The sequence below is a fragment of the Geotrypetes seraphini genome, chromosome 1, assembly GCF_902459505.1.
Source record: "Geotrypetes seraphini chromosome 1, aGeoSer1.1, whole genome shotgun sequence".
NCBI lineage: Eukaryota > Metazoa > Chordata > Amphibia > Gymnophiona > Dermophiidae > Geotrypetes > Geotrypetes seraphini.
Window position 1 is genome coordinate 146771453 of NC_047084.1, and position 24191 is coordinate 146795643.

Consider the following 24191-nt stretch of genomic DNA (forward strand, 5'->3'; position numbering starts at 1 on the left):
CAATTTGCCTGGAACAGCTGGAATTGCATAAGGAGTTTCCAGGCATCTGATAAAAGTCTGAGACAAAAGCTTGTGAAGAGGAAGCTTAAGTGACTCTGCCGGAGGTTGAGGAAGATGCATGACTTCGAGATATTCCTTAGAGTATTTGGAACCAGCATCCAATTGAAGGTCCAAATCAACAGCCATCTGAAGAAGAAAAGATGAGAAAGATAGCTGATCCGCCAATGCTTTGCCTCGAGAAGAACTTGAGGTCGTCAAGGCAGCCTGGGTCAAAGATGATGCTTCGGCATGAAAAAAGGCATCAAGAGAATATGGAGACTTGGACAAAACAATCAAAACTGCCGAGTCCTCGAGGTGCGGAAGTGGGGACCTCGATCGAGGAGTCGGTGGTCTAGTAGAACTGGAAGGTGTAGTTCGAGGCTTAGTCTAAGAAGGGCATTCTTTGGAAGAAGAGGTATGCCTGGAAGTATGCCTCAAGGAAGGCCTCGATCGTCTGTGGGAATGATGCTTGGAAGCAGACCTCGAGGATCGATGAGACTTCGCCCTGGAGATAGAAGCAGTCGAAGCCACCAGTGAATGGATAGGTCTGGAAGCTGTGGATCGAAGCTCCAGAGGCTTGATGGAGGAACCTCGATGCACTCCCAAAGACTCTGCTGCTTGTAAGGATTCCTGCAGAGGCACTTCTAAAGAATCTGCTCCTTGCTTTATGTGCATAGATGCCAGACCAGACACTCGTAGAGATTCTGCTCCCTGCATACAGTGTGTAGGCTCAGACTGAGGCATAGGAAGAGGCTCGACCTTGCGGGAGTCTGCAGAATGCCCAGGCTGGATTAGAGTAATAAGCTTCGGTCCCATGTTAGTGAGGAACTGAATGAACTGTTTCTCTAACATGGTCTGGAAAGAAGCCGGCAAGGATGGATCCGCGTCTGAAACCAGACCACCTGCTTTGGCTGGAGGTTCCAGAGAGGCAGTGGAAATGTGCTTTGACTAGGAAGTCTTAGGCACCTTAAGTACCACTGCTGGAACTTTCTGCTGAGTTATCTGACCTGAGGATACAGGGGAAGATACAGCAGACGTCGTCGAGGAAAGAGCCGCTGCAAATGAAGGTCTGATGAGGCTTGAGGTCGAAGCAGTGGAGGCAGGAGGACCCTCGTTCGAAGGCGAGACCGAGGTCGGCTTCGGAGTCGAGGATGAGGTCGAATCCATCCCCAAGAGCTTTTCCACTGAAAGTAGACGACTTTTAAGAGCTTGGGGTGGAAGAGTAGCACAGCGCTGGCATGACTTTGGGTGATAGTCTTGCCCAAGGCACTTGAGGCACCTACTGTGTGGGTCCATGAGAGAAATCGCACGCTGACACTGGCAACACTTCTTGAAGCCTGTTGTTGGCCAGGACATAGGAGGAAAAACAGCCGCCGCAAAGTCGAAGCCTCTGGGCTGTGGCCGAGCGGCCTGACCCGGCAGCTGAACGGAAGAAAGAAATTTTTTTTTTTTATAAATAGAAATAAAAGAATAAAAGAAAAATACAGCGATTTGTGAAGAAAAAGAACACAAACCACGGTGAGAGAATGCACGAAGTAACAAAGTTAAACGCAGAGTGTGAAAGACGGACATCTCGGCTCCGCGGAAAACTGAGAACTGAGGAGCCATGCCCTGTGCTGGGCGGGAAGGCACCTGCTCATGCGCGGTGCGGCTGACTCGAAACTTCTAGTTTCTACAAGCAAGTCTGCTTGCGAGGCTTCCGCATCGGGGCTCCGTCGATGACGTCACCCATATGTGAGAATAGGCTGCTTGCTTGTCCTGGGATAAAAGCATGCATCAAATAGACTCGATGCTAATATGCCACAGATGAGGGTATGAAATAAACATCGTTACAGAAAGGCATGCATCAACCACAGTTGATGCTAATATGCCACCAATGCAGGTAGATAAGACTCTTCCCAACTGACCTTAGCAAAATCATTATCACCCCAATCCAAAAAGACCAACAGACTAACCATCCAATTACAGACCCATTGCTTCAATATCTCTATATGTCAAACTAACAGAAGGACTAGTAGCCAAATTCCTCACCAACTATCTAGATGACTATAACATACTCCACCCCACACAATCTGGTTTCAAAACCAACTTCAGCACAGAGACTCTACTAGGCGCCCTTATTGACACAGCTAGACAACACCTTAGCACAGGTTAAAAAATGCTGCTCATACAACTGGACCTAACCGCAACATTTGACCTGGTAGACCAAAGCATCCTACTGCAAATTTTGGACACAATAGGTATCTCAGATAAAGTATACTCATGGTTTGAAGGTTTCCTAAAATCCATAACATACAGAGCAAAATCGGACAAAGAAAAATCAGAACCTTGGTCTAATCCCTGCGGTGTACCACAAGGATCCCCTCTATCCCAGACTCTCTTCAAACTCTATACTGCCTCCCTCGGTGCATATCTGGACAAACTAGGCTTAACCTCCTATAGCTATGCAGATGACATTACCATTCTTATACCGTTTGATCAAAGCCCTCCATGATACACACTACACCGAACACTAGAAACAATAGCGACTTGGATGGAAGATCACAAACTGAAATTTAACCCAGACAAAACAAAATTCATCCTCCTCGAAAATAACAAAGTCCCTACCATAACCAACCTAGAAATCAATTCAATCAAGTACCCCATTCAAACCACCCTAAAACTACTAGGAATGACGATAGACAGATGCTGCACCATGTAGCCACAATAAATAAAACAATACAGAAATCCTTCGCAGTTATGAGAAACTTAAGACAGGCCCGAAAATTCTTCAAAAAAACACAATTCCAGCTCATAGTACAAACCCTAATCCTAGGTCTACTAGACTATTGCAACATCCTCTATCTCCCCTGCCCTGCAACAATGACTAAATAATTACAAACAATTCAAAATACAGCTCTGACACTTGTTTACTCATTGAGGAAACACGACCACACTACAGAGGCATACCTCAACTCCCACTGACTTCCAATTCAGGAAAGAATACTATTTAAGTTCTACTGCATACTATTTAAAACTATAAATGCAACAGCCCAACCTACCTGAACTACCGCCTCATCCAATCTACCTCAACCAGACATAGAAAAACATACACTCCATTCACTCACCCTCCAATCAAAGAAGTTAAACGGAAAAAAACTATACGCTGGCCTCCTCAAGCAGCAAAACTAGATAACCAAATCTCTAATCTACTGACAACAACCCCAGACTACAAGATATTCAGAAAAGAAATAGACTATACTCTTCAAGAAATCCCTGAAAAAGTCTTAACACCACAAATACCTTCCTCTTCCCATCTTCTTCCCAACTCAGCGATATCACCTGATCTACTCTTTACCTTCACTAGAAATGACCAGTGATCTTCTTTTGTAACCCACCTTCTATAACTCTTTTGTAATCCGCCTTGAACCACAAGGTAATGGCGGAATAGAAATCTCTAATGTAATGTAGATGGAAGTATCAAAATTACAGCTTGGAGAAGAGACGGCTAATGGGATAGAGGTCTATAAAATATTGAGTGGAATGGAAAGGGTAGATGTGAATCGCTTTTTACTCTTTCCAAAAATACTAGGACTAACGGGCATGCAATGAAACTACGAAGTAGTAGATTTAAAACAAACCGGAGAAAATATTTCTTCACATAGCGTGTAATTAAACTTTGGAATTCATTGCTGGAAAAGGTGGTGAAAGTAGTTAGCTTAGTGGGCTTTTAATAAAAGGTTTGGATAATTTCTTAAAAGAGAAGTCCATAGGCCATTATTGAGATGGCTTGGGAAAATCCAATGCTTTTTGTGAATTGCATACTTTTGTTCATGCCTTTGTTCTGTCAAGAATAGATTACTGTAATACAGTTATTGTGGTATTACATAAAAAAATCTACGTTGCCTATAGACACTTCAGAATTCAGCAGTCCATTTTCTTTATAAAGCAAAACTATATGATCATGTCACTCCTCTATTGATTCAATTACACTGGCTCCATGTCCAGTTCAGATGTCATTTTAAAATCTTATGTTTAACATTTAAAGCACTTCACTTTTCTCAGCCGGTATATTTAGCATTTGCTACCATACCATATACACCTTCTCGTGTTTTGAGGTCACTCGATACTAATAGACTTGTTCTTTCCTCTCCCAAATTGGCTCATTATGAATCCACTCGAAAATCAGCTTATTTTTTTATTTCCCCTTTTTTGTGGAATCTACCTCCTTTTATTCGAGCAAAAAAAATAATTTAAAAAATTTAAATCTCTTAAAAACAAACACTTTTTTAAAAAATGGCTTTTAACTATTCTCTTCAGGAAGACTGATTAGAATTAGATGACAACTGGATATCATGTGTGATTGGTTACTTGTTTGGTTGTGGACTTAACTTTTTGGCGTTCCTTTTCTCTGCATTTATGTATAAATTGTAAGCCGCTATGACCTTTTGCATTGGTGGGGTATCAAGTGATAAACAAACATTCATTATTCTTAGGATAAACAGCATAAAATATGTTTTACTACTTGGGATCTAGCTAGGTACTTGGAACCTGGGTTGGCCATTGTTGGAAACAGGATACTGGGCTTGATGGACCTTTGATCTGTCCTAGTATGGCATTTCTTATGTTCCTATATTTGCAAAATGACTTACTTCTGAAACTAACACAATCTTACCAGTCTTCTGGTTTCTGTGCATTTAAATCAGGAATATATTCAGATTCATCATCGAGCCATCCGTCAGGTTTGATAGCACTAAGATCCTCTATTTCAGAAGGTTCATCTTCATCCCTTTAAAAAAATTTTTTTACAAAATTTCAATTGACATTCCATATTGGCGTATATACCTGAGATTTTTGAATCAAAAAATGGCCTAAAAATGGGGTTTTGGATTATATTTGGGTTAGTGCCCACCCGGCCCCCTCCTGGATCTCTTGCAGGCCCCCTCCGGGCCTGTCATAAGACCTGGTGGGCCAGGACAGGAGGGATTCCTCCCGCCTCCTGTCCCAGCCAACTCAAAAAAACTTTTACCAACTCCCCTCCTGCCTCCCACCTTGCACTTTTAAAATTCCTGGTGAGCTGGGACAGGAGGGATCATTCCTGCCTCCTTCCCTTCCTTTACTTCTTTCGCATACCTTTTACAATCCCTGGTGGTCCAGTAGTGAACCAGAGAAGGAGCAGCCTTTCCCATGCTCCTGCCCCATGGAGAGCCGCTAGTGAATGGCTGTCATGAGTTCCCATGAACGAGAACTCATGGCAGCCAATCATTAGTGGCTCTCTTCAGGGCATGGGGTGTGGGAAGGCCGCTCATTCTCCAGTTCACCACTGGACCACCAGGGATTGTAAAAGGTATATGAGGGAGGTAAAGAAAAGCATAGTCGGCCAGGGATACCTCCTGTCCCAGACTACCGCTGGCTCACCAGGTCTTATGGCAGGCCTGGCAAAGGCTTGCAAGCATCAGGAGGGAAAAGGTACAGGGCAGGGGAGGAAGGGGGACAGGGGGAGAAGAGGGCTGGGAGCAGAACCTGGTAGAGCAGGGGAGAAGTAAGGCTGGGTGTAGAGCTGGGCAGGTCAGGGTACTTGAATATTAAACACCCCTGGTTTATATTTCAAGTCAACCTTTTTTTGGGGGAAAAAGGTTACCTCTGTTTGTATTTGAGAATATACACTATATTCTTTCTTTTCAAAACAAAATTCAGTGCACTCTGTATTAGAGGTCTGCACGGGAACGGGGATTGCAGGAATCCTGCAGGTCCCGCAGGACTCCCACAGGGATCCCCTCTCCCCCAGGTCTATGGGACTCCCACAGGGATGGAACCAGGGTTCCCGAGGCCTGGAAAGAGAATTAGTAGAAGATAGACAAAAGCAGAAACTGGGACAAAGATGATGGAAAAACAAAATGTCCCACCAGCTACAGCAAGGGGAGATAATCTCAGAGTGGAAGGTCCAGTCCCCTCTCATGGTTATGCCACCAATTGTGTTTGCTGAGTTTGTTTTGAGGTTTCCAGTTATGACACATTTTTCTTATGCAACCATTGTCCTGAAAAGTGTCTCTCTCAATTCTGCTTTAAATGATTTTGATGCTGTATTTTTTGATTCTTTACTCATTGCTGCATTAAAAACTATTTGTGGATCTTGGAAGGACCTCTCACAAGTTACCTATTTAGTTTTTTATCTCATTGTCCCCAAAGAGCACAGAACGGGTTAAACATACATAATATCAGTACAAGATTACAATGCAAGTTTTCATCCTAGTTGGCACATATTAGATATAGTTATCCTTACATGACACAGACTGATTCAGTTACCAATATACAATTCTTTATAGGCCATGGATCAAGGGCAGGGGGGGTTAGATTAAGAGGTATGTTTTTGTTGCTTTTCTGAAGTTGAAGAGACCCTCAAAAGATCTGATCTGTGATGGAAGTCGGTTCCAGTGGCTTGGTATGAAGTGGAAGTAGAACCTTTGTTTGGCAGTTTGAAGGTGAAGGGCATGACCAGGGGGCGTTTTAAGGCGCATTTCATCCTGGGAGCGGAAGGACTGGTTTGGCACATACGGAGGAAGTTTAGCCATCACAAAGCCCAGTGCCATGTCGTGCAAGGATTTGAATGCTAGCATCAGGCCCTTGAAGACACAACATTTAGCTACAGGCAGTCAGTGAGCCGACGCTAGAGCCTGGGAGACAAGGTGATGGGCACGGAGGTTTTCTAGAAGCCCGATTGCCGCTTGAACACACTGGAGTTGTCGTACATTCTTTGCTGTGAGACTATTGAATAGTATATTGCAGTAATCCATGTGGGAGAGTACTAGGGCATAGAGTAGTTGGGCAAAGCAGTTCCTTATTTTTCGGAGTTGTTGCAGGTAGTAAAATAAGGAAGATACCACCTGAGAGATATGGTCGGAGAGCGACAGGTTACAGTCAAGGAGTATTCCTAGGTTGCACAGTGAGGGATGGGCACGGTCGCAGCGTTCTTTGCAGATCCAAAGGAGTTCCGTCTTGGAGGCATTTAGTTGAAGTTTATTTACGGACATCCAGTTTTTAATTTCTGAAAGGCAGTTTAGGAGTTTCTCAATCTAGACATCACGGGCTTCACCTAGCAGTGGGTAGAGTTGGATGTCATCCGTGAAGGAGTGAATCTGTATTTGATATTTGCGGGCTATGTCTAGGACAGATCTAATGTAGAGACTGAATAATAGGGGAACCAGATTTGTTTGCTCTACAGATATGAGCTTTATATTGCCAAAAAATCTAACTCTTATTTCTTTTAACAAGAAATGGTTGACCCTACAGTCACAGTCTATTCTAATTCTTTCTGGTGATGTATGTATGCACCTCTTATTTCTGTTCACTGTTATTTTTTTTATATTTGGGTTTTTAAAAAAATGTATTCAATCTTTACAAGTTATAACACTCGTTCTAGTAAAACAAAGTGAATTTCAATAAAGAAAAAGAAGAAACAGAAAAGAATTAAGTGGAATTCTTGGAATAAACCCCCTCCACAGACCACTACTAATATAGGAGAGAGAAAACATAAGTTTGGGAGAAAATTAACAAAAGTATAAATCTTTAACCAAAAGCTTAAATGTACTATGCCTCAGTTACATTCATAAATTTCTCATCTGGAACCACTGGTCAGCTTTTTAAGGTCCAAAAAAAAATCTCACATGTTCCAGGAGAAAACCCCCCCACATATCTTGCATTCAAATATTTTATTATACATTTGCAGGGATAGGCCAGCAAGAAGGTAGCACCCAATCTTCTTGTTTCATCTCACAATATTAAGAATTCTTTCAGTCTATCTTGAGTAGACTTCATTACATCTGGGTATATCCATACTTTCTGTCAACAAAATGGGGATAATTCCTTCTTGAAGAAAATTCTCATCACATGTAAGTTTATTGTATTTTACTGTTGGTTTAAATAAACTAAGACTTTAAAAAAAAAAATCAAAACTGTCAGAAGTAATTGCTGCTTTTTATGGAGACAGGTAACTTTTATGGGTGGATGGTTGGGGACAGAAGGGATACTGGTGGGGACGGGCGGGATTTCTGTCCCAGCGTAACTCTCTATTGCACAGCCCAGTTGTACTACTGCCAAAGGTTTTTGTCTCAGTCTCCACCTGCTTGTCATGGTAAGCTATTACCAATCAGTGAGCTGTGCCCGTCTGAAGAGATGCTTAAGAATTACTGTTTTCTCATATGTAGCGATTGGGATTTAAGCTCCTTAATGGGGACAAGTTTCCCAGGAGCTTTATATCTCTGAGCATATAGTAAAATAAAAAACTCTACATATATTGTAACCTAAGAATTCTATTCTGTATGCTTGTATTTGATGACTTTACATTGTAACTTTTCTCTGATTGTCCAGCACCACTTATTGTAAACCACCTCGAACTATTATGGCTTTGCGGTATATAAAAATAAAATTATTATTCAAGAATACAATACAGTTAAGTATATGTAAGGGATTATTTGACATATTTTTGATTTTGGACTTTATTCCCTACTTTTTGAAGTGAGTCACTCCCTGGACATATGTTTATTTGACTGAAGCTATGGAAGCTGGCATGGCCATTAAGCCAAGATGATCGATGAGCAATCCAAGGAGAAGAACGAGAGAGCTGGAATCAAGAGGAAAGCAGAGGAGGGCTGCAGTCCGGCCATCAGACCCCAACGGTCAGCTCGGGGGCCTGTTCCAGTGGGGCACCCGACACTGTCTTCACTCCTCCCCCATTCCAGCAGGGGAGAGCCGACGGAGGAGGGCTGCAGTCCGGCCATCGGACCAACGGTTGGCTCGGGGGCCCGTTCAAGCTGGATTTCAATTTTGACTGTTTTGATTTTATTTTCACTTCTTTTTAGTTTATGATATATTTTTTAAATCTCACTTATTGTTTTACCACTTGTTTTGTTTTATTTTATCATTCAAATTTCATTTAAATTTCCCCAGAATTCTATTGCTTCAACGGTTCTCCTTCTGCATCTATTCTTATCTCCCCTCTTTTTAACCTTTCAAATTCCTTTATATCATTGTAATCTTATTAGTATGTTTATTTTCTTATTTTTCTCCTCTATCTCTATTTTCTTTCTTTATTACTCTTCTAATTGTCATTTTTCCTGGTACTTTAGTTAGATTGTGAGCCTTTGGGACAGTAAGGGAATTTCTAAGTACCTATCTTACTTATAATTTTAATGCACCAATATATTCATTGTAACCTGTTCTGGGCTCTTTTGGGAGGATGGGCTAAAAAATTGAATAAATAAATAAATAAAGAATCTGACACTGGAGTTTCAGTTTGCAAGAAAAACACGGCCCTCTGCTGTCTTGAAGAGGATTCCCAGGTACTCTAGGGATTGAGTTGGTTCCAGATGACTCTTCCAGAAATTGATGATCTACCACAGATTCTGCAACAGCTGAACTACTTGGGCCATTGCTTTGTGGCCTGCTGCTTTGGAGGTGTCTCTGAATAGCCAATTGTCCAAGTATGTGTGTACCTGAATCCTTAACCTTGTGCAGATGTGCTGCTGCTACCACTATTACCTTAATAAAGTTAAGAGTACATGGTATCAGAGAAAATAAAGGTAAGAGTACATGGAACCAGAGAAACTTCTTGTATTCAGGAAGATGGAAATATGCAAGTAAGCCTCCATCAAATCCAGCGAGGATAGGAATTCCTCTGGAGAAACCAAGGCAATGACCGGAACAGAGGTACTCTTAGGCATGCATTGATAGACTTCATATCCAGAATTGGTCTGCAGTTGTCTGAGCTTTTCTTGGCACAATTAAGTATATAGAGTATCTGTCCAAGCCCGAGTCTGTCCGGAACAGATGCCACAGCCTGAATTCCTATTTGGCACTTTACCATTGCCTGAACCATGGCCACTTTCTCTGGCCTGCCAGCTGGGGAATCCACAAAAAAAATTCCAAAGTAGCAAACATAATTTGAACTTGTAACCCTCTCAAATTCAAGTTTCAAGTTTATTAAAACATTTCATTAATCATATATCAAAAATTTCTAGGTGATGTACAATAATAAAAAATGGAGAAAAGTACATATAACATTAACAAAACGAACATAATGAAAATGTAAACAGTGACATAGGCTGACGTACTGTAACATGGTGGAAAGAGGGAAGAATTACAATAAGAAAAGGAAAGAAACAAAAAAGGTAAAAACATAGGATACAGAATAAGTTATAAAATCTACTTAAAAGAACTGCAAGAAAAATTAAAAGGAAAAAAGAATCAAAAGAAGAAATTGGTGGGAGTAGTGTGGACGGTGTAAAATTCTCTCCTGCCAATATACAGTTTCCTACCCGATTTTGGGACTGAATTACTTATTGAAGATGCCAAAGAGAAGAGGTAGAGTGGCTGCCTCAGCCCGGCAATCCGAACCTACCTTGATGCAGCAGGAGGTGATTACGAGTTTCCTTTCATCTTCACCTAGGGGCGAACCGGCTTTGCCGAATCAGAGAGATTTTGGCACTCGGAAGCGAGGCATCGCATAGCCCCGTGGGACCTGTGCCTCCTCTGCAGCCGCGAGATTGAGGAACGTCGGAAGTGTCACAGGGACGGGAAGTAACGTCAATGTCAGTTTGTGGCCCCCCCAATGTATGGTGGTAGGGGTTAAGTGAAATGCGCACTGACCAACGCCAGGTCCCAGGTTCAGTTCCCTCACAGATGACTCACCAGAAAGTAGAATAAAGAAGGCATAGCCAGAGGTGTTTGCATAAAGAATATATTATAGAAATAGGCTTACAGAAAAGCAATATTTATAATCATTACAATTAAGCATTACAATTAAATAGAGAGCAACGCAGTTTCCCTGCCTTACAGAGTCCAGAAGGAAGCGTGAAGTTTCAGGGAAAGGCAGAGAGGGAGAGAAAAGTTCAAGTTCAAGTTTATTCGAAATTAACACATTAACAATATAATTACTGTAAAAACGTACATAAGGGGTAAGGAAAGGAATTAAAAAGTTACAATGCTGGGTACGGTTAAAAAAAGGGAAAAACAAAAGGAAGGGTACAAAAATACCAAAGCACAATGCAAGGAGTAACCCTAAAATCGGTAAAAATTTCAAGAATTAAAAGCATCTTTGAATAAGTAAGTTTTTAAAAGTTTTTTAAATGTAACAATGTCGTGTTCGGTTCTAATATACTGGGGGAGGGCATTCCACCATTGTGGTCCTGTCACTGTGAACATATCTAATCTTCTTGTCCCTATGATTTTTAAAGATGGTACTGAAAGTAGGTTTTGATCTGATGATCTCAGTGAGCGTTGAGTTTTATATGGAATGAGTGATCTAGAAATAAATTGTGGTTCGCTTGATGCTAAGGTCTTGAAAATGAGAAGCATTATTTTAAACAAAATCCTGTGGCCGATTGGTAGCCAGTGAGCGTCTATTAATAGTGGGGAAACGTGGTCATATTTTTTCGCATTGTAGATTAATTTTATGGCCGTATTTTGAATTATCTGTAATCTCCTTTTTTCTTTTTGTGTAATGTTAATGAATAGGGCATTGCAATAGTCAATTTTTGATATTATAAAGGAGTGAATTAATATCTTTAATGAAGATAAACTAAGAAATTTGGCAATTGACCTAATCTGACGTAATTTGAAGAAACAATTTTTAACGATGAGAGAAATATGTTCGTGATATATTAATTTATCGTCTATAATTACACCAAGAATTTTGACCGAGGATACCAGGTTTAGTGAGGTGTTATTGAGGTTAAACGGTTTTGAGAGAGTTATATCTTTTTTCCAGTTGAATAACATAGTTTTAGTCTTGTTGATGTTTAGGGCTAATTTGTTTGAATTAAGCCAGTTTTGTATTTGTTCTAGTTTGTGGTTGATGGAAGAGATTTCTATGTTATTTTCCGGGTTCAAGGGATGGATAAGTTGAATGTCGTCTGCGTATGAAAATGGAATAAAGCCTATAGCCTGACAGAGCTCTAGCAGTGGTGAGAGGAAAATGTTAAATAGTAAAGGGGACAAGATGGATCCTTGTGGTATTCCAAATGATGAGGTGTAAGAGGGGGATGGTCTAAGCTTCATGCTCAATAGATAAAGGGAAGGATAGACAGAGAGAGGGAGAGGGTTGAGACCCCTCTCCTCCACAGATTGATAGATAGATTGATAGCTCCATAGAAAGAGAGATAGATTGATAGAGCAGAAAGGAGGCTTTTATACCTTGGAATCCCATTCTGAATAGAGAAAATATTGTATCTCCCAGTATCTTTCTGTTTAGAATTTGCAAACTGTTTGAGACAATGGTTAATTTAATGAATAAAGGAGGGTGTGATAATTGCAAGCATGGTGATGGGATTAGCCTCTGGCTTCTTTGTCCCATTCAAGCAGGCCATTGTCCTAAGCACCCTCTTAATCAGACATTAACACCTTTTAGCTAGTCATGATTCAATCAGGGCTGCTTAAAACAATATCAGGGAAACTTAACACAGTCTCCCTGCCTTACAGAGTCTATCTGCATTCCCATCCCATTCCCATAAGCCTCGCTGACATAAGTAATGCCAACTAAAATGCTGAATGGTAGCGGCAGCTAGGCTGACAGTCACCAACGGAGCTGTTGGGCTTGCCGGATTCACAAGATATCGCAGCTGGGATATCGAACCCAGAGAACATAAGCAGTGCCTCTGCTGGGTCAGACCAGGGGTCCATCATGCCCAGCAGTCCGCTCACACGGCGGCCCATCAGGTCCAGGACCTGTATAGTAATTCTCTATCTATACCCTTCTATCCCCTTTTTCTTCAGGAAATCATCCAATCCCTTCTTGAACCCCGATATCGTACACTGTCCTATCACACCCTCTGGTACCGCATTTCAGGCATCTACCATCCTTTGTGTGAAGAAGAAGTTCCTAGCATTGGTTCTGAATCTGTCCCCTCTTAATTTTTCCAAATGCCCTCTCGTTCTTGTAGTTTTTGAAAGTTAGAAAAATCTGTTCCTCTCCACTTTCTCTATGCCCTTCATGATCTTATAAGTCTCTATCATGTCCCCTCTAAGCCTCCGCTTTTCCAGGGAAAAGAGCCCCAGTTTCTCTAATCTTTCAGCATATGAAAGGTTTTCCATACCTTTTATCAATCGCGTCGCTCTTTTCTGAATCCTCTCGAGTATCGCCATATCCTTCTTAAGGTACGGCCACCAATATTGGATACAGTACTCCAGATGTGGGCGCACCATTGTCTGATACAACGGCAGCATGACCTCTTTCATTCTGGTTCTAATACTTTTCTTAATAATATCAAGCATTCTATTCACCTTCTTAGAGGCTGCTGCGCACTGTGCCGACGGCTTCATTGTCTCGTCCACTATTATCCCCAAGTCCTTTTCTTGGGTACTTTCACCCATTACCAGCCCTCCCATCATATAGCTGTACTTCGGGTTTCCGTTTCCTACATGCAAGATTTTACATTTTTCTACATTAAACTTCATCTGCCATCTCATCGCCCACTCTTCTAGCTTGTTCAGGTCCCTTTGTAAATCCTCACAGTCCTCTTTAGTCCCAACTCCACTAAATAGTCTCGTGTCCTCCTGTTTAGTCTATCTGCCACTTCTTTTTCCTCCTTCACCATTCCTTTCCTATCTCCGTCATCCAGTGGTCCCACCTCCTCCCTTAACAAATCTGAAGAACGGTTTGAAATTTCGTACTTCCATGGCTAGCCTCTCTTCATATTCTCTTTTTGCTCTTCTAACCACACAGTGACATTCCTTTTGATGCTTCCTGTGCTCTTTCCAGTTCTCCCTGGTTTTGTCCTTTTTCCATTTCCGAAATGAATGTTTATTGTCTCCTATCGCTTTCTTCACTTCTTTGGTTATCCACGCCGGGTCTTTAGTTCAGTTATTTTTGCATCCTTTTCTAAATCTGGGGATATACCGATTTTGCGCTTCACTTATCGTGTCTTTGAATAATGACCAGCTTGCTCTACAGTCTGAGATTTCTTTGAGTTGTTCCTAAGTTTCTTTCTTACCATTACTCTCATCACTTCGTAGTTTCCTTTCTTGAAGTTAAAAGTTGTCGCTGTAGTTCTCTTCCCCTTCGATATTCCTACTTCAACTTTGAACTTGATCATATTGTGATCGCTGTTTCCCAACGGTCCCACTACTTCCACTTCCTTTGCAGGTACTCTTAGCCCAGGGATAGGGAACTCTGGTCCTCGAGAGCCATATTCCAGTCGGGTTTTCAGGATTTCCCCAATGAATATGCATTGAAAGCAGTGCATGCAAATAGATCTCGTGCATATTCATTGGGGAAATCCTGAATACCCAACTGGAATATGGCTCTCAAGGACCGGAATTCCTTACCCCTGCCTTAGCCCATTGAGGATTAGGTCCGGAGTGGCATTCCCTCTCGTCGGTTCTCTGACAAGCTGCTCCATGAAGCAGTCCTGTATAGCCTCTAGGAATCCGGTCTCCCTGGTACATTTTGAGTTTCCAAGACTCCAGTCTATCCCAGGATAGTTGAAGTCTCCCATAATAATCGTGTTACCGCTTTTACATTCTCGCCTCATCTCGGCTTTCATTTCTTCGTCGCTTGCTTCAGATTGCCCAGGTGGACGATAATACAGGCCCATCTTTATCTCAGGCCCATTTCTTCCTGGTATTTTAACCCATAGTGATTCCAATTTGTTGGTCATCGCCGCTGTGTCCACTCTGGTCGAGTGCATGTTATCCTTTATGTATAGGGCTATTTCTCCTCCTTTCTGACCTAACCTGTCTTCGCGATAGAGTTTGTACCCCGGCAGTACTATGTCCCATTTGTTTTCTTCATTCTACCATGTTTCAGAGAGACCCCAATGATGTCTAGGTTCTCATTTTTGGCTATGACTTCTAATTCTCCCATTTTGTTCCTTAGGGTCCTTGCATTAGTATACATACAGTTTAAATCCTGGTGTTTTTTGTCTTCATTTTCATTTCCTGTGCTACGTTTTTATCATCCTCCTCATCTAGAACTTTAGGCTCTTGTTTTTTGCCCGTTATGTCTTCCCAGCATTTTTCCCTCTCAGTATCTTCTCAGGATACCTTTTTCCGAATAATCGACACTAGGATGACTGTCGGCTTTCCCCTTCTTCTTAGTTTATAGCCTGCTCTATTCCTCTCCAGACGTTGTTTGCTAGAAGTCTTGTTCCCGCCGCACTCAGGTGTAGTCCATCTCTCCTGAAGAGCTTGTTCTTTCCCCAAAACGTTGTCCAGTTCCTCACGAAGTGGAACCCCTCTTCCTCACACCATCTCCTCATCCATGCATTTATTGATTGTAGTTCCATCTGCCTCTTCACATCTGCCCTCGGTACTGGTAGGATCTCTGAAAACGCTATCTTCTGAGTCCTCATCTTCAACTTTCTTCCCAGAATCTTGAATTGTTCGATCAGTGCATTCCTGCTGTAGTCTCTCCTGCTGACATCATTTGTCCCGATGTGGATCATCACTGCGGTCTCTTCTGTCTCTACTCCTTCTAGGATCCTTTCAATTCTGTCGACGATGTCTTTTGTTCTTGCTCCTGGGAGGCAGGTCACTAGTCGATCCTCTCTCCCTCCTGCTATGTGGCTATCTACTTGTCTTAGGATTGAGTCTCCCATTAGGATCGCAGACTTTTCTTTTTTCAGTTTTCGCTCCGGTCGCAGGTCTGTATCCTCGGTGTGCTTCACTGCTTCCTCTTCTAGGCATCAGCAAGACCTTGCCTCCTCTTCCTGCGGGATACCTCTATGGGTGTCTTCTTCCTGGGAGTCAGATTGCTCTTGTTCTCCATTCCATGTGGGTGTATCTTCGTCTTCCCTATGCTGTTCGTGTTCCTCCACCTTCCTGTAGGCCTCCTCAATGAACTTCTCGAGATCCCTGACTTGATCCTCGATGTGCCTCTCTCTCATAGGGTCTTCAGCTATCCTGATTGGGTCTTCTGTGATGTAAAGTCCCTCCAGTTCCTGAATCCTGTACTTCAGTTGACTAACTTCCACCTTCAAGCTTTTCAGTTCCTGACACCGATCTCATACATACGACTGCCTCTCCGATGGGAGGTAATCGTACATATGGTAGTCCGTGCAGTACACTGCACTCCTCTTTTGGATTCTCTCTGCTTCCATTGTTTTGTCCGCCTTTTTGTTTGTGTGTTCTTTTCTCTGCTTGCTACTTCCCTATTCCTGCTGTTTCGTATGTATGTATGCTCCCTCTGTGTGTACTGTGTTTTTTTTTTTTATGCTAGTTTGGTTATTTAGCTGTTATTTGTTGTTGTCCTTACCTTGCTGTCCTTCCCTGGTGTCCTTAGGTGTATGGACTGGTTCCTTCTTGAGGCCCTTCGTAAAGGCGCTCTCACTAAGGCGAGCGCCTTTGTTGCACGCCGAACGGCTGTGCGCCATTGGCTCCAACCCTTTTAAGAGGGGTGTTCAGGCGATGACTCTGCCGACGCGGTGGGGTGGGCGGAGCTTACTCTCGCCACTGCCCCTGGCTTCCCGCTGCTCTTAGCCTCCTCTCTCGACTCCTCTTTGGCTGTCTTCCTTCTTTCTGCCCTCCTTCCTGCTCGCTCCTACTTGCTACTTCTTAGCTCGGCTGCAGAAGGTTCAGTAAAAGGACAAAATCCATTGATTCTCCCTTTGGTAAGGCCTGCTGAAATTACTCCTCGAGTCAATTTGGTCTGCATTAGACTCCCTCCATAAGATATGTGCGGGAAAATACAGGCAGGGAGCAGGAAGATACAGTCAGACAGACAGACAAATAAAGACACACACACAGAAAGATAGGTAGGTGGCAAAAGGGGCACAAGAAATAGGCGAGTTCTGATACAGGGCATGCCTCTTCCGTGGGGGGGGGGGGGCGCGGTTGGCGGCGCTCTTGCAAATTAAAAAAAACCCAAAACAAACAAGTGGCTGCTTCGAAGTCTGGGGTGACGTTGGGTTGCCAATCTGGTTCTCTGGCGGCCCTGGGCTTCCCACTCCAGGCAGAGGTGTACTGTTCGACCAAGTTGATGGGGTGCGCGCTTGCCTGTGGCGCATCTCGGGGAAAGACAGCCCGGGAGTACAGTGCACAGGGGTTGGTCTGTGCAGCAGGCGGTGGCAGATGTAGGGGCTAGCACAGGTGCGGCACCAGGAGGACGTGTTGCCATGCAGGCCCAGGCTGTCTCGCTCCCGGCCACCTTCATGGTGGGTCCTGGAGCGCTGGGGGCAGGAGTTGAACATTTTATTGATTGCCGCTTCATTTCAGTGTGGCAAATGCGTGCAACTCCGCTGGAGTTCTGTTTCCTCCTACAGCATCAGCCCCCCGAGAGCTGTTTCCTCCTGCAGCATCAGACCCCCCCTCCTATTACTGTTGGATAGGGGGAGGAGGGAAGGGAGAAGGAGTACTGCTGGACAGGGGAGAAAGAAGAAAGGAAAGAAACAGCTAGAAGGGAGATTAGAGGAGGGAAAGGGGTCAGGGTGGAATGGAGAGATCAGATGAGGGAAAGGGGATAGACAGAGGAATGAGAGAGAGAGAGATTGATTCTGGACAGGGGGAGCAGGGAAAGGGTGCTGCTAGACACGCGGGAGATAAAAGGAAGGGAGCAGGGCTACTGCTGGACAGGGGAAGCAGGCAAGGGGTAGAGGTAGACAGCCGAGTAAAGAGAGAGAGAGAGAGAGAGAGAGAGAGACAAAGAAAGACAGACAGACAAAGCGGCCAAGGAGAGAGAGAAAGAGAAAGAAAGAAAGAAACAGACACACACATCTATTCTAGCACCCGTTAATGTAACGGGCTTAAAGACTAGTGGATTAATATTTGTGACCCAAATAATTATGCCTATTTCAATTTAAACAAAGGCCTCCTAAAGGAATAAAATATATTTTTGTGAATTGAGACTGATTTGATTAATACTGTATACTTGCTATTCTTTCTTAGTCCTGATGAAGCAGCATCATGATGACTAGAGAAAACTCGCAAGACACAATGCTAATTACAACACCTTTTTGGCACACAGTAAAAGCTGCAAAAATATGCTTGTGACTTTATGGTTTGTTTTATATAACGATTATAATATGGGTAAAAGGTTCTCTCACCAGTCATCTGGTTTGATAGCAGTGATATCAGGAATCTTAGCTCTTTCATCCCATTCCTCAGGCTTCTTATCAAATGGATCATTTATCTCACTAGCTGGATTCACAGGAGGAACCATATCTTCCAAAAGATTTCCCTTGCTGATGACGGTTTGATCAATTAGTATTTCAAATGTGTTATCTGGTCCCAAAACTATCAAACACAAATGGGGAAAAGGTAGATTTAGAGTGCTTTTAGTAAAGGTTTTGCATATACAACAGAATGTGTATTTGTTAATGCAAATTCAGTTTAAGCACCTTAAAAACTAGTGTACAATCAATTAAACAGGATAAAATGTTTAATCATTAAATAAAATTATTAAACAAATCCAAATGATCCAAAAATGTTTTCTATGCATATTTCTTGTGTACAACTATGATATTATGTAGATGTATAGTTGTTAAAATACCAATTTAGAGACATATCCATTATTTAAACATATTGCTGCCAAAATAAGAGGGGATAGTCTCTTCAAACTGACTCTTGTCTTTCAAACTGTGGAAAGCTCTGCAAGGTTTATTTTCCATTAAACTTTACCAGAGTTCAGTTGGGTCATGTAAGATTCAGTGTACAAGTTTCATCAAAATCCATGATGGTGAGATGGGGAGCCATATACTACTTGACATGGAATGATCTCCCTTGAGATTGAATCAGAAGACAGACTAGGATTTTTTTTTCCAGATGATCAGGTTCTATTTTAAGACCAGAATCTTGAAGCAATATTTTATCAATGTGTTGGTTGTTGAATGATTGTAAATAAAGCACAGTTACTTACCGTAAAGCACAGTTATTTATTGTAACAGGTGTTATCCAGGGACAGCAGGCAGATATTCTCACATATGGGTGACGTCATCCACGGAGCCACAATGCGGACAGCTACACAAGCAATCTTGCTTGAAGAACTTTAGAAAATTCACGACTGCTATACCGTGCATGCGGGAGTGCCTTCCCGCCCAACATAGGGCACATGGCTCCTCAGTTCAGATAGCTAGCTAAGAAGCCAACCAGGGGAGGTGGGTGGGTTGTAAGAATATCTGCCTGCTGTCCCTGGATAACACTTGTTACAGTAAGTAACTGTGCTTTATCCCAGGACAAGCAGGCAGCATATTCTCACATATGGGTGACCTCCAAGCTAACCAGAATGGGATGGTGGGAGTTGGCGTTTAGGAGAATAAATTTTGTAATACTGTTTGGCCAAAATGGCCATCCTGTCTGGAAAAAGAATCCAGACAGTAATGTGAGGTGAATGTATGAACCAAGGACCAAGTGGCAGCTTTGCAGATTTCCTCAATAGGTGTAGATCTAAGGAAAGCTACAGAAGCTGCCATAGCTCTAATTTTGTGGGCTGTAACTCGACTCTCTGGGTGCAGACCAGCCTAAGCTTAGCAAAATGAGAAGCAAGCAGCCAACCAATTGGAGATTGTTCTCTTGGAAACTGGATGTCCCAACTTGTTTGGATCAAAGGAGACAAAAAGTTGAGAAATCTATGTGGTTTAGTCTTTTGCAAATAGAAGGCCAAAGCAAGCTTGCAGTCCAGAATATGAAGAGCTGTTTCTCCAGGATGAGAATGAGGCTTGGGAAAAAACACTCGAAGTACAATTGATTGATTGAGATGAAATTCTATAATAACTTTGGTTAAGAATTTTAGAGGAGTGCGGAGTACCACCTTATCATGATGGAATACTGTAAATGGTGGGTCCGCTACCAAAGTTTGTAGCTCATTGACTCTGCGAGCAGATGTGAGAGCAGTGAGGAAGACCACTTTCCAAGTGAGATATTTCAGATGAACTGATGACATTGGTTCAAATGGAGGCTTCATCAGTTTAACAAGAACATTGAGATCCCAAACCACTGGAGGAGGTTTGAGAGGTGGTTTGATATTGAAAAGTCCTTTCATAAATCTGGAAAACACAGGATGAGCAGAAAGAGGTTGCCCCTCTAGTGGCCGATAAACAGCAATTTCACTGAGATGGACTCTAATGAAGGTGGATTTGAGGCCAGATTGAGACAAATGAAACAGATAATCTAACAACTGAAGATAAGGAGGTAGACTGAGGCTCCTTGTGATAGAGATCGCACCAAGCAGAAAACCTAGTCCACTTCCAATTGCAACATTGCCTGGTGGCAGGTTTTCTGGAAGCATCTAAAATGGCCCCAACAGACTGAGAAAATTGAAGATGTGAAATCATGTCGATAGAAACCAAGCTGTCAGATGTGTAGAGACTGCAGGTTGGGATGAAGAAGCGAACCGTGACTCCGTGTAAGCAGAGACGGAAATACTGATAGAAGAAGTGGCTCTAGGCTGCTGAGTTGAAGAAGAAGGGACAACCAAGGTTGTCTGGGCCACTGAGGAGCTATCAGAATCATGGTGGCATGTTCCTGTTTGAGTTTGACAAGTGTCTTGAGATGAGAGGAAAAGGAGGGAATGCATAGAGGAAGTGGTTCATCCACTGCAGGAGAAAAGCATGTGCCTAAGTTTCCAAGTTTATTTAATCTTTGATATATCGTTTATCAAAACATACCTAAACAGTTTACAATTAACAGAAAATTGTTAAAATAAAATATAAGCTTAAAAGTAAAAAGTGAGTGGGACGACAATACAAATAAACTTACTGGAATAAAAGGAAAAATGGAAAAAGGTAAGAGCATAAATACAATGAAAAAATAATATCTTAAAAGGAGGGAAGGAACGGAGGGACTTTAATACATTAGGATAGGGGTTGCTTCAAAAGAAGTGTTTCAGTTCAGTACTGCCGACTACATAGAAGCTGTTGGGGCTTTAAGTAAATTAAATCAAACTGAGAAGGCGTCTTTAAACATTTTTCAAGAGATGTTTCTGGTCTAAGATCTGACGGAAAAGAATTCCATAACATGGGGGCAGATGAAGATGGAGAATTGAGTGTCCATTCATGAGGATGAAGGAGATGACTCAATTTGTCCGCTATTGTCCGCTAGTGAATTTTTCTCTCCTTGAATGTAAACAGCTCTTAGAAAAATGTTGCAAAGGGGAAGAGATCTTGTTCCTCCCTGCTTGTTCACATAGTACATGGCTACTTGATTGTCTGTACGAATGAGCACAACGTGATTGTGAAGAAGATGCTGAAAAGCTTTGAGAGCATTGATTGCCCTGAGTTCCAACAGATTTATGTGATTTCTTTTTTTTCCATGAAATTTTAGTGGAAGTTTTAGAATACAAAAAGAAAAAGGAGAAAATACAATACAGGGCTGAATTGAGGTTACATATATGTACATGAAAATACATTAACTACTGATTCAAAACAACCAATCGAGTAGCAGTAATAGAAGCATCAAGACGGAGGTGGGAGGTGGGAAGGAAAAAGAAAAAAAAAAAGGGAGAGAGAGAGATTCCCCAGAGGCCAAGAGATAAAGAGTAGATAGAAAGAAGTGTAAAACTAATTAAGCAATAAGAGAGAGAATAGTATGTGAGAAAGAGTGGTCGGTTAAATAGAGTGTAAGTAGGTGGTAAAGGGATCCCATTTCTTTCCAAAGGAGTTGTTTAAAGGAGTATATGAGGATATTAGGTGCTCTCGTTTATGTTGGAGCAAAACTGATTGCCACCAAAAGTGAACATTAAGAGAGTCAGAGGATTTCCAGTTGGAAAGAATGAGTCGTAATGCTATTATTATAAGAGTGTTAAATAGTGCCCATTGAGGGCAAGGGATATTGATGTGAGCAGTATCAGATTTAAATAGAACAATGTCGATGGAAATCGGGATGTGTAAATCAAAAATGGTTTGTATCACAGACCACACATCTGTCCAGAAGTTATGAACATACGTACAGTCAAAGATCATGTGTATTATTGTGCCAGGAACAGACTTGCAGTTCTAGCATTTATTTGATGGGATAAGCCCAGCAACGTTCAGTTTTTGTGGTGTCCATTTCGCTTTATGATGTAGGAAATACATGGATTGTAGTGAGTTTGCTGAATTAATCGTTCGTATTGTTTTAGACCAAAAATTGGACCAGTCTTTCTCGGAGAGTGCGTGATTAGTATCAGATTCCCAAGAGTCCTGAACGGAGAGATTACATTACATTACATTACATTAGTGATTTCTATTCCGCTTGTACCTTGCGGTTCAAAGCGGATTACATAAGAAGAAGCTGGACATTTCCAGGAGGGTACGTGACATTTAGGGTAAGACATAGTTACAGAATGAGTATAGACTTGGTAACATTGGTAACGTTGGATGAAAGCAGTTATATTACATTACATATCAAATCTTTTTCCAGGCGTTGGTAGGTAATATGAATTGGTAGGATGAATTAGGGTTTTTTTTTGTTTGTTTGTTTTTTGGTCGGTTGAGGATATGGTGTCAGGGAGTGGGTAACCTGGTCGGTGTATGTGGAAGAGGAGATTAGGTGTTTTGAATATGCTTTTTGAAAAGTAGCGTTTTGATTTCTTTGCGGAATGCTTTGAAGTCAGATGTTGAGGTTAACAATCTGGTTATGGAGGGTTCGAGTTTTGCTGCATGCGTTGCTATGAGGTTATCGTAAAGCTTTTTACGATGAGTGCCGTTGAGTGGTGGGTATGAGAATGGTGTCAGTGTTCTTCTTATTCTGGGTGGAAGGTTACGGTGTAGGCGATCGATTAGATAGGCAGGTGCTGTACCGTTGAGTACTTTGAAGATTAGACAGTATAGTTTGAATTGGATTCTGGCTCTAATCGGTAGCCAATGTGAGTCTAGGTAGGCGTTAGTTATGTGGTCATATTTTCCGAGGGAATAGATTAGTCTGAGAGCCGTGTTCTGAATGGTCTGTAGTTTTTTGATCATTTTTGTAGGACATGGTAGATATAGGATATTGCAGTAGTCCACAAGTCCTAGTACCAGGGATTGAACAATGATCCTGTAGTGTTCTTTGTCGAAGAATTTCCTTATTTTTCGTAAGTTGCGCATTGTGAAGAATGCTTTTTGGGTAGTTTTGTTGATTTGAGTCTGCATAGTGCAGCATCTATCTATCAGCACTCCCAGGATTTTGAGGGAGGTCTGGATTGGGTATTTGGTAGTTTTGATTTCCAGGTCTGTTATGGATGGGATTTTGTCCGTTTCAAGCATTAAGAATTTGGTTTTATCCGAGTTTAGTTTTAATTTGTGGTTTGTCATCCATTTTTCTACTTCGTACAGTATTGTTTCCAAGTGTCCAGTTGCGGAGTTGTCTTGGGTTTCGAAGCGGAGGAGGATAGTTATGTCATCTGCGTAACTGAAGGATGTTACATTTAGGTTGTCTAGAGTGGTACCAAGGGAAGAGATGTAGAGATTGAATAGAATGGGTGAAAGTGGAGAACCCTGAGGGACTCCACATGGATTAGACCATGTGTTGGATTTCGTATCATTTATCTTAACTCTGTAAGTTCTTGTTTTAAGGTATCCTTGGAACCAGTTGTACACCACCCCTGAGATCCCTATTGCATCAAGTATCTGGAGTAGTATGGTATGATCAACTAGATCAAAGGCTGCGGAAAGATCTAGTTGGATAATTAGGATCCTGTGACCTTTACTGAGGTATTGGCGGGCTATGTCCAGTAGTGTTGCTAGTAGAGTTTCCGTGCTGTGGTAAGATCTAAATCCTGATTGGGATGAGTGAAGTATATTGTGGTCAGCTAGGTAGTTAGAGAGGTATTGAGCCACAAGTCCTTCAATCAGCTTGACATAGAGTGGGATCGAAGCGATCGGTCTGTAGTTGGTAGGTGTGTCTACAGGACCTTTTTGGTCTTTCAGTATGGGTGTGATTATGATCTCTCCTAGATCTTGTGGGAATTGGCCTTCTATGAGAGTGCTTTGTATCCACTGCATGAGGCTGGTTTTGAATTTAGGGGAGGCATTTGTGAGTAGATACGATGGGCAGTTGTTCAAGTCGCATGAGGTGTGGCTGTATTTTTTATATAGTCGGTTCAGTTCAGGCCATTGTAGAGTTGGGAAGGTGGTCCATGTTCTGTCTGCTGTTATGGCTTCTTCTGTTGTGGGGGTGGTTATTAACTCGTTGAGTATGGTAGTTGAGTTGTTGAAGGTAGTTCTGATTTTGATGATCTTGAGTTTGAAATGGTCAGCTAGTTGGGAAGCTGTTGGAGTTTTGTTGCCTTG

The 24191-nt window shown here is 42.1% G+C and overlaps 1 protein-coding gene across 5 annotated transcripts in view; it reads right to left on the minus strand.

The window, feature by feature from the left end:
* Positions 1-24191, minus strand: part of CLGN (calmegin) — a 414476-nt gene that overhangs the window by 130547 nt on the left and 259738 nt on the right. For all 5 annotated transcript variants that reach the window (XM_033939634.1, XM_033939605.1, XM_033939625.1 and 2 more), the window contains 2 exons: positions 18051-18240; positions 4694-4807 (listed from right to left, as the gene is read on the minus strand). In XM_033939634.1, the coding sequence (XP_033795525.1) occupies positions 4694-4807; positions 18051-18240 (304 nt within the window). The remainder of the gene's footprint in view (positions 1-4693; positions 4808-18050; positions 18241-24191) is intronic.